The sequence below is a fragment of the Sinocyclocheilus anshuiensis genome, unplaced genomic scaffold (genome assembly GCF_001515605.1).
Source record: "Sinocyclocheilus anshuiensis isolate Anshui unplaced genomic scaffold, SAMN03320099.WGS_v1.1 scaffold838, whole genome shotgun sequence".
NCBI lineage: Eukaryota > Metazoa > Chordata > Actinopteri > Cypriniformes > Cyprinidae > Sinocyclocheilus > Sinocyclocheilus anshuiensis.
This window is the reverse complement of record NW_015539915.1, coordinates 1,572,311-1,586,616: the sequence shown is the minus strand read 5'-3', so window position 1 is coordinate 1,586,616 and position 14,306 is coordinate 1,572,311. Positions and strand designations below refer to the sequence as shown.

Sequence of the window (14,306 nt, the reverse complement as noted above, 5' to 3'; positions counted from 1 at the left end):
AAGAGGCAGAAGATCAGTGGGCTGAGGTGCAAACAGGTTCATCCATCATCTGAGCGGTCACAAAGCCTGTAAGAAAGGCACACTTTCGGCTGACGGATGCGTCACGTTGTGAGCCGACTCGGTAATGGAGTGAAATGTATTTGATATCTCTCTACAAACTCCCCCACCCCAAGTTGTCCGTTCAGATTACTTATTCTGGTTCATTCATGCAACGGATGACTCCACAACACTAAGTGAATGAGATCTGGCCCCTAGGACACAAACACTGTCTCTGGAGCCACAACGTTCATAACAATCATAATCATTACATTTCAACTTGACACATTCACAGCATCAACAAAATAAGGCAATAAACACATGGCAAAAGGGGTGTTAACAGAGAAAAAGTGCACGAATGGATGTGGAATCTCTATTCCACAACAGGCACTACCAAAATAATGTCCCAGCACACTCACAGCGCCATCTACTGGTTGGATGTCAAAGGACCTCAAGTCAGCGATTGACAGCATTTTTTTCTTGCAAACATTTTTGTGAGGGATAGACATGTCTGGTTTTACTTTTTGCAATGATCATTAAATTTATCAAAATGATTGAAAATGGATGCATTTCATAAAAAAAATGTCTGGGTCAAAGTTCAACTCCAAAATTAAAAAAAAGAAGTCTATTTTTAATAACTTAAGATTATTTCCATTGTAAAATACATTTATTTGTTTTATATTAATTATTTTTATGATATTATTTAATTCTATTTTTAATATATCAAAGTGTCATATATTCATATAAAATCACAGTACTTGCATATTAAATACATATTTATTGTATGACATTTACTTGTTAAAAAATGACCATTGCAATTATTAGTAAAACAATTAATGAATAAATATGAGAGTTTCATAAGGAAATTAACTTAATAGTCAAGAAAATAATTCCACATGTACAATTTCTTTAAAACCAGAATTCATTATAAATGTAATGTTGTATTTCTTATTTTATTTGTTTAATTTAATCATTCTTTTAATTATATTTAATGCAATATTTAATTATATTGTATATTTAATTTTTGAGCCAAATGTTTTCATGAGATTCACCCATATGCATCTTTATCTAAAAAATATCCAGTGGACAAAAAACTAAATTAGACTACATTTTGGCACAATACAACCCAGGACTGTTTGTCTATCCCTCACTACTGGTATCTACCCTAACTAGTCCTTTGCTAGTTTGTTAGTGGCTGGATGTGTGTGTGTTTTTTATATCAATATATGGAAAAAACTAAAATATTGTGTTCAGTCTTTTCTTCTGGATGACTCCCCCTCATCCACTGCTACACTAACAGTGCTCTTTATAAAACATGTCACATGGCCTCTCTCGTGCCACTGAAAGCCCTTCTCTGTGGGTGTCAGTGGGCAGCAAAAACATTGGTGTGGACACAAAAAGGTGACAGTGTTGACATCCAGCCAACACTAAAGAGTCTGAGATAGTCTTCTGCTGCAGGAATGTCCTCACCTCACCTCCCCTCCTCGGCCGAGCGTGTCTCAGACTTGAGTTTCACAAACTCTTTGGCCACCTCGTCACCCGAGCGTTGGGAGAGGATGCGCATGACGGTGAGGCCCGTGTCATCGATGTGTATCCGTGGGCCCAGTGGACACCAGCAGGCGCAGCTGGCCCTCGGTGCGACATCACGCAGCTGTATGACGGCGATACCGACCACACGGTCTGCACGGCCGAAGCAGTAGTCCTTCACACACACCTGCAGCTCATAACACTCCGGCCCATCCTCGTTCCCAAGAATACTGCACAGAGAGAGAGAAGGTGCAAGAATGATTCACTAGTAGTCATTCTCTCTTTGCTCTTTAAAAATCGTACTGAATGCAGAGATGCAGTAATAAATGCAGTAATAAATGCATATTTAAATTCTTGCTCATACACATGATACTACAATCTACATTAAAATATATAGAAGACTAAAAACTTGAACAATTAAATGTCCAATATTGTCAAATAAATATTTAATAATTCAATATTTATAATTCAAGTTTTTAATACAAGTGTGTATAATACAAGTGTTTTATAGTTTTCTTTTTAAAATTGTAATACACATTTAATACACACCCATCTGTGTATCTGTTCATCCACCCATTTATTCACCCATCCGTTCATGTCATTCCACCCATCTATCTGTTCATCCATCCAACCACCCATCTGTCTATCTGTTCATCCACCCACCCATCCGTCCATCTGTCCACCCATCTATCTGTTCCTCCATCCAACCACCCACCCACCTGTCTCTGGTCATCCATTTATTCATCCACCCATCTACCTGTTTATCCATCCAACCATCCGTCTATCTGTCCGTCCATCCATCCATCCACCCATCCGTCTATCTGTTCATCCATCCATCCACCAGTCTATCTGTTCATCCATCCATCCACACATCTATATGTTCATCCATCTGTCTATCTGTCCATCCATCCATCCATCCACCCATCCATCTATCTGTCCATCCATCCATCTGCCTATCTGTTCATCCATCCATCCATCTATCTGTTCATCCATCCATCTGTCCATCCATCCATCCACCTGTTCATCCATCTTTCAGTCTGCCTATCTGTTCATCCACCCATCCATCTGTCCATCTGCCTATCTGTTCATCCATCCATCCATCTATCTGTTCATCCATCCATCTGTCCATCCATCCACCCATCTATCTGTCCATCCATCCACCCATCTATCTGTCCATCCATCCACCCATCTATCTGTCCATCCATCCACCCATCTATCTGTCCATCCATCCACCCATCTATCTGTCCATCCATCCACCCATCTATCTGTCCATCCATCCACCCATCTATCTGTCCATCCATCCACCCATCTATCTGTCCATCCATCCACCCATCTATCTGTCCATCCATCCACCCATCTATCTGTCCATCCATCCACCCATCTATCTGTCCATCCATCCACCCATCTATCTGTCCATCCATCCACCCATCTATCTGTCCATCCATCCACCCATCTATCTGTCCATCCATCCACCCATCTATCTGTCCATCCATCCACCCATCTATCTGTCCATCCATCCACCCATCTATCTGTCCATCCATCCACCCATCTATCTGTCCATCCATCCACCCATCTATCTGTCCATCCATCCACCCATCTATCTGTCCATCCATCCACCCATCTATCTGTCCATCCATCCACCCATCTATCTGTCCATCCATCCACCCATCTATCTGTCCATCCATCCACCCATCTATCTGTCCATCCATCCACCCATCTATCTGTCCATCCATCCACCCATCTATCTGTCCATCCATCCACCCATCTATCTGTCCATCCATCCACCCATCTATCTGTCCATCCATCCACCCATCTATCTGTCCATCCATCCACCCATCTATCTGTCCATCCATCCACCCATCTATCTGTCCATCCATCCACCCATCTATCTGTCCATCCATCCACCCATCTATCTGTCCATCCATCCACCCATCTATCTGTCCATCCATCCACCCATCTATCTGTCCATCCATCCACCCATCTATCTGTCCATCCATCCACCCATCTATCTGTCCATCCATCCACCCATCTATCTGTCCATCCATCCACCCATCTATCTGTCCATCCATCCACCCATCTATCTGTCCATCCATCCACCCATCTATCTGTCCATCCATCCACCCATCTATCTGTCCATCCATCCACCCATCTATCTGTCCATCCATCCACCCATCTATCTGTCCATCCATCCACCCATCTATCTGTCCATCCATCCACCCATCTATCTGTCCATCCATCCACCCATCTATCTGTCCATCCATCCACCCATCTATCTGTCCATCCATCCACCCATCTATCTGTCCATCCATCCACCCATCTATCTGTCCATCCATCCACCCATCTATCTGTCCATCCATCCACCCATCTATCTGTCCATCCATCCACCCATCTATCTGTCCATCCATCCACCCATCTATCTGTCCATCCATCCACCCATCTATCTGTCCATCCATCCACCCATCTATCTGTCCATCCATCCACCCATCTATCTGTCCATCCATCCACCCATCTATCTGTCCATCCATCCACCCATCTATCTGTCCATCCATCCACCCATCTATCTGTCCATCCATCCACCCATCTATCTGTCCATCCATCCACCCATCTATCTGTCCATCCATCCACCCATCTATCTGTCCATCCATCCACCCATCTATCTGTCCATCCATCCACCCATCTATCTGTCCATCCATCCACCCATCTATCTGTCCATCCATCCACCCATCTATCTGTCCATCCATCCACCCATCTATCTGTCCATCCATCCACCCATCTATCTGTCCATCCATCCACCCATCTATCTGTCCATCCATCCACCCATCTATCTGTCCATCCATCCACCCATCTATCTGTCCATCCATCCACCCATCTATCTGTCCATCCATCCACCCATCTATCTGTCCATCCATCCACCCATCTATCTGTCCATCCATCCACCCATCTATCTGTCCATCCATCCACCCATCTATCTGTCCATCCATCCACCCATCTATCTGTCCATCCATCCACCCATCTATCTGTCCATCCATCCACCCATCTATCTGTCCATCCATCCACCCATCTATCTGTCCATCCATCCACCCATCTATCTGTCCATCCATCCACCCATCTATCTGTCCATCCATCCACCCATCTATCTGTCCATCCATCCACCCATCTATCTGTCCATCCATCCACCCATCTATCTGTCCATCCATCCACCCATCTATCTGTCCATCCATCCACCCATCTATCTGTCCATCCATCCACCCATCTATCTGTCCATCCATCCACCCATCTATCTGTCCATCCATCCACCCATCTATCTGTCCATCCATCCACCCATCTATCTGTCCATCCATCCACCCATCTATCTGTCCATCCATCCACCCATCTATCTGTCCATCCATCCACCCATCTATCTGTCCATCCATCCACCCATCTATCTGTCCATCCATCCACCCATCTATCTGTCCATCCATCCACCCATCTATCTGTCCATCCATCCACCCATCTATCTGTCCATCCATCCACCCATCTATCTGTCCATCCATCCACCCATCTATCTGTCCATCCATCCACCCATCTATCTGTCCATCCATCCACCCATCTATCTGTCCATCCATCCACCCATCTATCTGTCCATCCATCCACCCATCTATCTGTCCATCCATCCACCCATCTATCTGTCCATCCATCCACCCATCTATCTGTCCATCCATCCACCCATCTATCTGTCCATCCATCCACCCATCTATCTGTCCATCCATCCACCCATCTATCTGTCCATCCATCCACCCATCTATCTGTCCATCCATCCACCCATCTATCTGTCCATCCATCCACCCATCTATCTGTCCATCCATCCACCCATCTATCTGTCCATCCATCCACCCATCTATCTGTCCATCCATCCACCCATCTATCTGTCCATCCATCCACCCATCTATCTGTCCATCCATCCACCCATCTATCTGTCCATCCATCCACCCATCTATCTGTCCATCCATCCACCCATCTATCTGTCCATCCATCCACCCATCTATCTGTCCATCCATCCACCCATCTATCTGTCCATCCATCCACCCATCTATCTGTCCATCCATCCACCCATCTATCTGTCCATCCATCCACCCATCTATCTGTCCATCCATCCACCCATCTATCTGTCCATCCATCCACCCATCTATCTGTCCATCCATCCACCCATCTATCTGTCCATCCATCCACCCATCTATCTGTCCATCCATCCACCCATCTATCTGTCCATCCATCCACCCATCTATCTGTCCATCCATCCACCCATCTATCTGTCCATCCATCCACCCATCTATCTGTCCATCCATCCACCCATCTATCTGTCCATCCATCCACCCATCTATCTGTCCATCCATCCACCCATCTATCTGTCCATCCATCCACCCATCTATCTGTCCATCCATCCACCCATCTATCTGTCCATCCATCCACCCATCTATCTGTCCATCCATCCACCCATCTATCTGTCCATCCATCCACCCATCTATCTGTCCATCCATCCACCCATCTATCTGTCCATCCATCCACCCATCTATCTGTCCATCCATCCACCCATCTATCTGTCCATCCATCCACCCATCTATCTGTCCATCCATCCACCCATCTATCTGTCCATCCATCCACCCATCTATCTGTCCATCCATCCACCCATCTATCTGTCCATCCATCCACCCATCTATCTGTCCATCCATCCACCCATCTATCTGTCCATCCATCCACCCATCTATCTGTCCATCCATCCACCCATCTATCTGTCCATCCATCCACCCATCTATCTGTCCATCCATCCACCCATCTATCTGTCCATCCATCCACCCATCTATCTGTCCATCCATCCACCCATCTATCTGTCCATCCATCCACCCATCTATCTGTCCATCCATCCACCCATCTATCTGTCCATCCATCCACCCATCTATCTGTCCATCCATCCACCCATCTATCTGTCCATCCATCCACCCATCTATCTGTCCATCCATCCACCCATCTATCTGTCCATCCATCCACCCATCTATCTGTCCATCCATCCACCCATCTATCTGTCCATCCATCCACCCATCTATCTGTCCATCCATCCACCCATCTATCTGTCCATCCATCCACCCATCTATCTGTCCATCCATCCACCCATCTATCTGTCCATCCATCCACCCATCTATCTGTCCATCCATCCACCCATCTATCTGTCCATCCATCCACCCATCTATCTGTCCATCCATCCACCCATCTATCTGTCCATCCATCCACCCATCTATCTGTCCATCCATCCACCCATCTATCTGTCCATCCATCCACCCATCTATCTGTCCATCCATCCACCCATCTATCTGTCCATCCATCCACCCATCTATCTGTCCATCCATCCACCCATCTATCTGTCCATCCATCCACCCATCTATCTGTCCATCCATCCACCCATCTATCTGTCCATCCATCCACCCATCTATCTGTCCATCCATCCACCCATCTATCTGTCCATCCATCCACCCATCTATCTGTCCATCCATCCACCCATCTATCTGTCCATCCATCCACCCATCTATCTGTCCATCCATCCACCCATCTATCTGTCCATCCATCCACCCATCTATCTGTCCATCCATCCACCCATCTATCTGTCCATCCATCCACCCATCTATCTGTCCATCCATCCACCCATCTATCTGTCCATCCATCCACCCATCTATCTGTCCATCCATCCACCCATCTATCTGTCCATCCATCCACCCATCTATCTGTCCATCCATCCACCCATCTATCTGTCCATCCATCCACCCATCTATCTGTCCATCCATCCACCCATCTATCTGTCCATCCATCCACCCATCTATCTGTCCATCCATCCACCCATCTATCTGTCCATCCATCCACCCATCTATCTGTCCATCCATCCACCCATCTATCTGTCCATCCATCCACCCATCTATCTGTCCATCCATCCACCCATCTATCTGTCCATCCATCCACCCATCTATCTGTCCATCCATCCACCCATCTATCTGTCCATCCATCCACCCATCTATCTGTCCATCCATCCATCCATCCACCTGTTCATCCATCTATCTGTCCATCCATCAATCTGCCTATCTGTTCATCCACCCATCCATCTGTCCATCCATCCATCCACCCATCTATCTGTTCATCCATCCATCCACCCATCTATCTGTTCATCCATCCATCCATTCATCCATCTATCCATCCACCCATCTATCTGTTCATCCATCCATCCATTCATCCATCCACCCATCCGTCTATCTGTCCATCCATCAATCTGCCTATCTGTCCATCCACCCATCTGTCTCTGTTCATCCATCCATCCATGTCATCGGTTTCGCCTTTTTAGCCTTCAAATGTTTTATTTTGGTGTTCTGGCAATATTATTTGTACAATGATCATTTTTTTCTTTTTCAAAAATTGTGAAAGAGAGAGCGTCCATTTTGTAGTCTTATTTGTTTCTTCGTACATCATTGTTTAATGTACTGTTATTCATTAATCTCATTAGTTGTGAATGACTAGGTTTTGCACTCACAAATGGAAGGTCTCGTTGAATTTGGGCGCCCAGCTATTGTTCTTTGATTTGGTGGTGAATTTGCGCTTCTTGTCGCTGAGATGAGGGCCGATCATGGTGACCTCCACAAACGGCCGGAACATCCCAGACGTCTGCCATTTCAGATCATTAGCAGCCACAACTAGAAACAAAGAAATGTAATTCAGCCATCAGAAAATACACCTGTGGGACAGATAAAGCTTGCTTAAACATGGCAAAAATACAATTAGACTTACCTTTAACTGTAACTTTATGCTCTCCTGTGCCCGGGTGAGTGAAGAGGTCGATCTGTATGGATACTTCCCCTACTGGTTTATCAACTCCTGAGCCTACACACACACACACACACACACATATTACTTAGTTATCAAAATGGTGACATTCCATAGACTACTGCTGTTTTTATACTGAGCTAGTTATAAATACTACAACCTAATCCTAACCCTCACAGAAAATACCCTGCATTCTAACAATGATAAAAAAAAAAGGTTTTATTTTTATCTTCTTGTTACAAATGAGAACGTCCTTAAATGTCACCTAAAGGATGACAGGTTTAGCTCACTTTTGGGTACAAATCGGTCCCCAAAATATGATACACATATTTACACATGGTACACACACAGTGCAAAACACAGGCCTCTCATGCATGGTGGAGCTTTTAAGAAAAACTTAAGGAAAGATTTACCAGCTGGGCTTGTGTCCAAATTTACAGAAAAAAAAGGAAGTAATGACAATGACGATGGGAACACAGAGCCTAAATTGGATTAAATAGAGCTCATTGGGTGAAGAAATGTGAAATGTTTTGTGGCTTTTAATCCACGTTAGCATTGCGGTCATCTAGATTAAATTTTTTCCAGGACAACAGATATTTTGACAAGTCATTCTGCACTTATGGACATGTCCAAATTTTTGTCCAATCAAATGCTCTCTAGAATGAAAATACCACTAATACAACCTGCCTTAAAAAAAGAATTAAGCAATTTCATGGGGTTTTAATGATCCTAAAATAGGCTTGATTTACTTAATGTAAAATAATATTTCTTTAAATTTGGGATTAAATATGACATGGTGATTGTGAGATTCAAAAAACCAAAACACATCCAAGAACAGATCTGGAGTGGGGGCTGTGATTATTCGTGAGAGGGTACTTGGGTCTCAGGGAGTCTGTGGTGACCTACCCCTACACGGCTGTATTTTCTCACTAGGTGTTATCCTCATACCCTTCCCATTATGCACTTGAAGCAGAGACAGAAGCAGAAAAGAATTGGAAGAGACAAAGTTCAAAAGCAAAGCGTTAAAAACAAGACAGAGAACCGTAACAACAGCAGAGAAACATGGACAGTAGACACAAGGAGTAAGAGACAGATAAAGCTTGAAGAAGAGAAAGTTTCAGTACAAAAAGTACACAAATGAATCCACAGCTCAATACTGCCACCTAGTGTATTGTTTTACAAACTCATCTCTAGGAGATCAAACAATATGAATTAAAGAAATTAGAATAGGAAAGGAGAAATTATATGGGAGGGGGGTCTTTTTATGTTCCACAGAAGAAAGAAAGTCATACAGGTTCAGAACACCATAAGGAGTAAATGTGTAACCTTGAGCATGCTGAGTAGTGACAAACGTCTTGATAAGCGTGTCAGTGGTCTGGGTATAGAGGGACAGTGCATGTCTCAGCGAGGACAGTTCAGGACTCTTCTCCAGGAAGGCCTTCTTCAGACCGTTTCCTCCAGCGTGGAAGTATTGCTGCAGTGGATGGCAAATAATCAAATATTAGATGTCTACACACCACTGCTATGAAACAACATGGAAATGTATTGCTGCTTTTAAAGAAAATGTAATTTATACCTTTATGGTATCAAGGGCCACGTCCATGACCGCACACTGCTTGGGCGTCAAGCTTTTAGCTTCACCAGACATGTGATCCTACAGAGCCAAATAACATTAAAAACCCATACAAGAGATAAAATGACCTCTAATACAAATCAAAATCAGTTGGTTTAGCCACGGGAGTATCTGAACACTGAATAGATGACTGAATAAATCGATTTGTAATTATAAGCAGTGGTGCTAATATATTTGTATTTCTGACACCAGAAACCCATGGAAACTTTTTTTCCATTTCAAAGTAAAAAAAACTACGGAGCTCTGAACATGTCATGCAGGAAAAAAAATTAAAATTGTGCACACCATTTACTAACTTGTTTTCTCATTTTAAGTAAATCATGCACATGAAATAATCATTTGTGCCCTCGTTTTAAGTAAATCCTGTGCACAAAATAATAATTCGTGACACTTCCTGTCATGCACATGATTTATCTAAAATAGCTAATTTTGTGCGCACAATTTACTTAAAATGAGGAAACAAATTATTATATTGAGCATACAATTTACTTAAAATGAGGGAACGAATTATTACATCGAGCGCACAATTTACTTAAAATGAGGGAACGAATTATTACATTGAGCGCACAATTTACTTAAAATGAGGGAACGAATTATTACAGTATATCGAGCGCACAATTTACTTAAAATGAGGGAACAAATTATTAGTATATCGAGCACACAATTTACTTAAAATGAGGGAACGAATTATTACAGTATATCGAGCGCACAATTTACTTAAAATGAGGGAACAAATTATTAGTATATCGAGCACACAATTTACTTAAAATGAGGGAACGAATTATTACAGTATATCGAGCGCACAATTTACTTAAAATGAGGGAACAAATTATTAGTATATCGAGCACACAATTTACTTAAAATGAGGGAACGAATTATTACAGTATATCGAGCGCACAATTTACTTAAAATGAGGGAACAAATTATTACATCGAGCACACAATTTACTTAAAACGAGGGAACAAATTATTAAAAAAAAAAATCAATTATAAGAATTAACTAATTTAAAAAAAGAAGAAAAGGTTATTAAGAGAACAAAAGTTGCAATTATAAGAAATAAGGTTGCAAAAGTGATATATAAAGTCACACGTTGCATATAAAAATCACAATTACAAGAAAAGTGGTGTCAGAAATACAGAGAAATTCTGGCCAAAGGTTTGATGGGATATTCTGGTTACAAGCACACCGTTTTAAGCATGTGATGGTACAGAAACATGTAGATAGCATTTAAACCGAGGCTCTTCATCTGTATTCTCTTGCTGAGCTCTGAGCTGGTTTAAAGAGATCATCGTCTGGATTAAACAAGCCTGGAGCGCTACCTTGAGTTTGGAGAGCTGACCCAGTTCTTTAGCCGCTGAAAAGATCATTCCCTGCCAGGAAGAGATAAAAACGTTACAGCGTCGGAGTGGGCAAAGAAATCTTTACATGTAAAACATGGATTTTACATGTTAAAATATAAACATTAGGAGATCATCAATTAAAAACACATTCAAGACTTGATGTATTTCTTACAGGAAACACTCAAAAGGTTCCAGGCAAAAAAATTGCCATCAAGCTACTGGCTCTTAAAATGAAGTGTTTAGGGGTCAAATAACATTGTTAGGGACTAAATAATAAAACGTAAAAGCATTTTAAGCAGTTTTGTCTGGGAAAAAATGACAATGTATTTAGGATCCATCTAGTCATCCAGGTCTTACAAAGGTGTCATTGCCCTGAGGAAGGATGATGGTCTTCTCAAGACTGTTCATCACAATTCTCCACAGCTCCTTCAGCACTCGCTTCAGCACGGTTTTCTCACACACCGAGGCAAACAGCATCAGACTGCTCGCAAACATACACACGCACACACAGATCAGGACAGGCTTCAGGTACAGTAATAATAGTTTCTGTAAAGGTGAGGAGAGTTTTGCTCACTTTGCATCCAGGAAGTCCATCAGTGGCCGCAGCATGTTATCAGAGTCGGCCTCCACCTGGTTACGGGTGTTGGCGTTCACGGGACCCTTGATCTGGTAAAGCAGACTGGCCATCTGACGCATGCAGTCATCAATGCGGCTCTGGAAGCTACAGAGGAAGATCAGAGTTCAGCAATGAGAAGAAACATGCTAGACTGACGTAAGAGGAGTTGTGCAAAAGTGTGAAATGAATGTAGATTAATTTAGGAGATTTTGATCTTTACGCAACACAGAGATCTTGAGATATGATGCCAGCCAGACTAGAACCTACATTCATTTAAAGAGCACCAAAGCTACAGTATAGAATGATGACCTACATATGTTTAACTTAATTGCAAACGTGGATGAGTCTAATGAAACCCGTCAAGAAATTTGTATGAAGAAAATAAAACCTGTTTGTCTGAGATTTCGTAATCGTGTTTGTTTTTGTTTTCATGTCAATTAAGCATCCTCTCTGATTCTCTTAATTATAATAAAAATTAATAATAACTATATGTAAATGTATTGATATTTATTATGCTTATTCATTTCAGTATGTTTTGTCACAATACAAATACTTTATTACAGTAATGAGAATCACCACTGGGAATAACGCAAATAACAGTGCAAATGCAAATAATATTTTCACTAAGCTGACATTCCTCCCAATTATCATTAATATAACCCAAAATAAATAAATTGTGAAGCAATTACTGCAACCATTATAAATATTTAAATTTTGTAAACTAAATGTTGTCAGCATTTTTGTGCTACCTTTAATTTATTCTGAATATATTAAATTAATATTCATTTAATATATTTAGTATAAATTAAAGATGGCACAAGAAATATTGACAATTAAGTTTTTTACTGTATTTTTAAAGAATAAATTCATAAATGAATAATTATGCTGAATTTATGCTTTAAAAATGCAGTAAAAATAAAATTAAAATGAAAACTATTAATAATTTTAAAAAAAAAATGGGAGAAATGTTGAAGAAATGGGGAAATGTGCTTAATTCTCATGAAAGAAATGTCAGAAAAGAATGTAAAAATACAAATGTTCCTGAAAAGACGACTTAATTTCCTTTATGTAAAATATCATTTCTTAATTTGTTGTTTTGTACATTTTTCTGTGATGAACCCATATGTATATGATCTATGAACACTGACGTGTTTCCAAAGGTGCTGCTCAGCTCGTCCAAGACGTTGTTCAGCTTGACCTGAAGATCGTTCAGGATGTCACTGGCCTCTGTGTCCAACTGCAGAATGAGACACACACAAACAGCTCTGATTAGTTCAGCTTTCCACTGTCACATTACTTCAATAAACATCATGTCACCCGATGCACAAACACCATCTTCATAACACCAATGTGATGGTATAACAGTTCAGAGGGGGTGAAAAAATACCACGGTTTACAGTGATGGGGCCAAACAGCCTGTAAAATTCAGTCCCAGTGAGAGGAGAAGTATACAGCAGGAGAACTGCTGTATAAGCGCTCTGTTTATGAGCTCTCAAACACACATGTAGTGTATAACCGCACAGGCTGCGTAACCCACCTGTTTCCTGCTGACCACCACCTTCAGAAAGAGCAAAGGAAAGGGATGTTTCACTTTTAGTCATTTCAACAATCATGTCACAACCCAATAAAAATAACCAGACTAATGAGCAGGATTGAGGGAGGGAGGAGCTATGGATTTAGTTATTCTGGTATACTAGAGAATACTTGTGGTATATAATATCTAGTAGTGTTTACTGCAGATGCAATACTGCTGACCTAATGTTCGACCAATCATACGCAATAAAAGTCAGGGTCATTTGAATACGACCATCCTATTGGCCCAAAGTACCAACCACAATCAACCAGTCACAAAATGTTCAACGTTTGGTCATGCTAATGAACAATCTCTCATTCTTTCAATGAAATAGATATTTTTATTTTTATTGATTTCTGGACCAATAGGAAGGCTGACACACAACCTGGATCTATCAAAGGGGTTGATTGAACAGATATTAAATGACTTGTTGAAAAACACAGGAGTGAGAAACAAGTCTGAGTCTCACCTTCTGCTCCCTGTCTGCTTTCTCAGGCTTTTCATAGATATAATGAGACGATGTATAATTAATGTACCAAGTGCAAAACAAGATGAATATCTGAATGTGTCATATGCAAAAAAGTACATTTATGTTTAAATTCAGGGACAAATTAATCACTCTCTGACTCAAGGGAGTCGATACACACCTTGTCCTCTGAGATGTCAATCTATGGGCAGGGTTGAGGAAAAAAAAAATCTATCAAAATCTGTTTTTATTTGTCAATCACTCAAATATAAATGTAC

The 14,306-nt window shown here is 41.6% G+C and overlaps 1 protein-coding gene across 13 annotated transcripts in view; it reads right to left on the bottom strand.

The window, feature by feature from the left end:
- Nucleotides 1-1,065: 1,065 nt before the first annotated feature.
- Nucleotides 1,066-14,306, bottom strand: part of LOC107686461 (protein unc-13 homolog B-like) — a 100,721-nt gene continuing 87,480 nt past the window's right edge. For 7 of the 13 annotated variants that reach the window (XM_016483476.1, XM_016483477.1, XM_016483478.1 and 4 more), the window contains 13 exons: nt 14,210-14,230; nt 14,032-14,058; nt 13,527-13,547; nt 13,138-13,226; nt 11,948-12,094; nt 11,731-11,854; nt 11,353-11,403; nt 9,977-10,054; nt 9,727-9,874; nt 9,307-9,363; nt 8,365-8,457; nt 8,111-8,270; nt 1,066-1,793 (listed from right to left, as the gene is read on the bottom strand). In XM_016483476.1, coding sequence (XP_016338962.1) covers nt 1,508-1,793; nt 8,111-8,270; nt 8,365-8,457; nt 9,307-9,363; nt 9,727-9,874; nt 9,977-10,054; nt 11,353-11,403; nt 11,731-11,854; nt 11,948-12,094; nt 13,138-13,226; nt 13,527-13,547; nt 14,032-14,058; nt 14,210-14,230 — 1,302 coding nt within the window. In that variant the 3' untranslated portion in view covers nt 1,066-1,507. Of the gene's footprint in view, nt 1,794-8,110; nt 8,271-8,364; nt 8,458-8,778; nt 8,966-9,306; nt 9,364-9,726; nt 9,875-9,976; nt 10,055-11,352; nt 11,404-11,730; nt 11,855-11,947; nt 12,095-13,137; nt 13,227-13,526; nt 13,548-14,031; nt 14,059-14,209; nt 14,231-14,306 lie in introns of those variants that run through there. The other 6 variants (XM_016483481.1, XM_016483484.1, XM_016483485.1 and 3 more) reach the window with 4 other exon arrangements.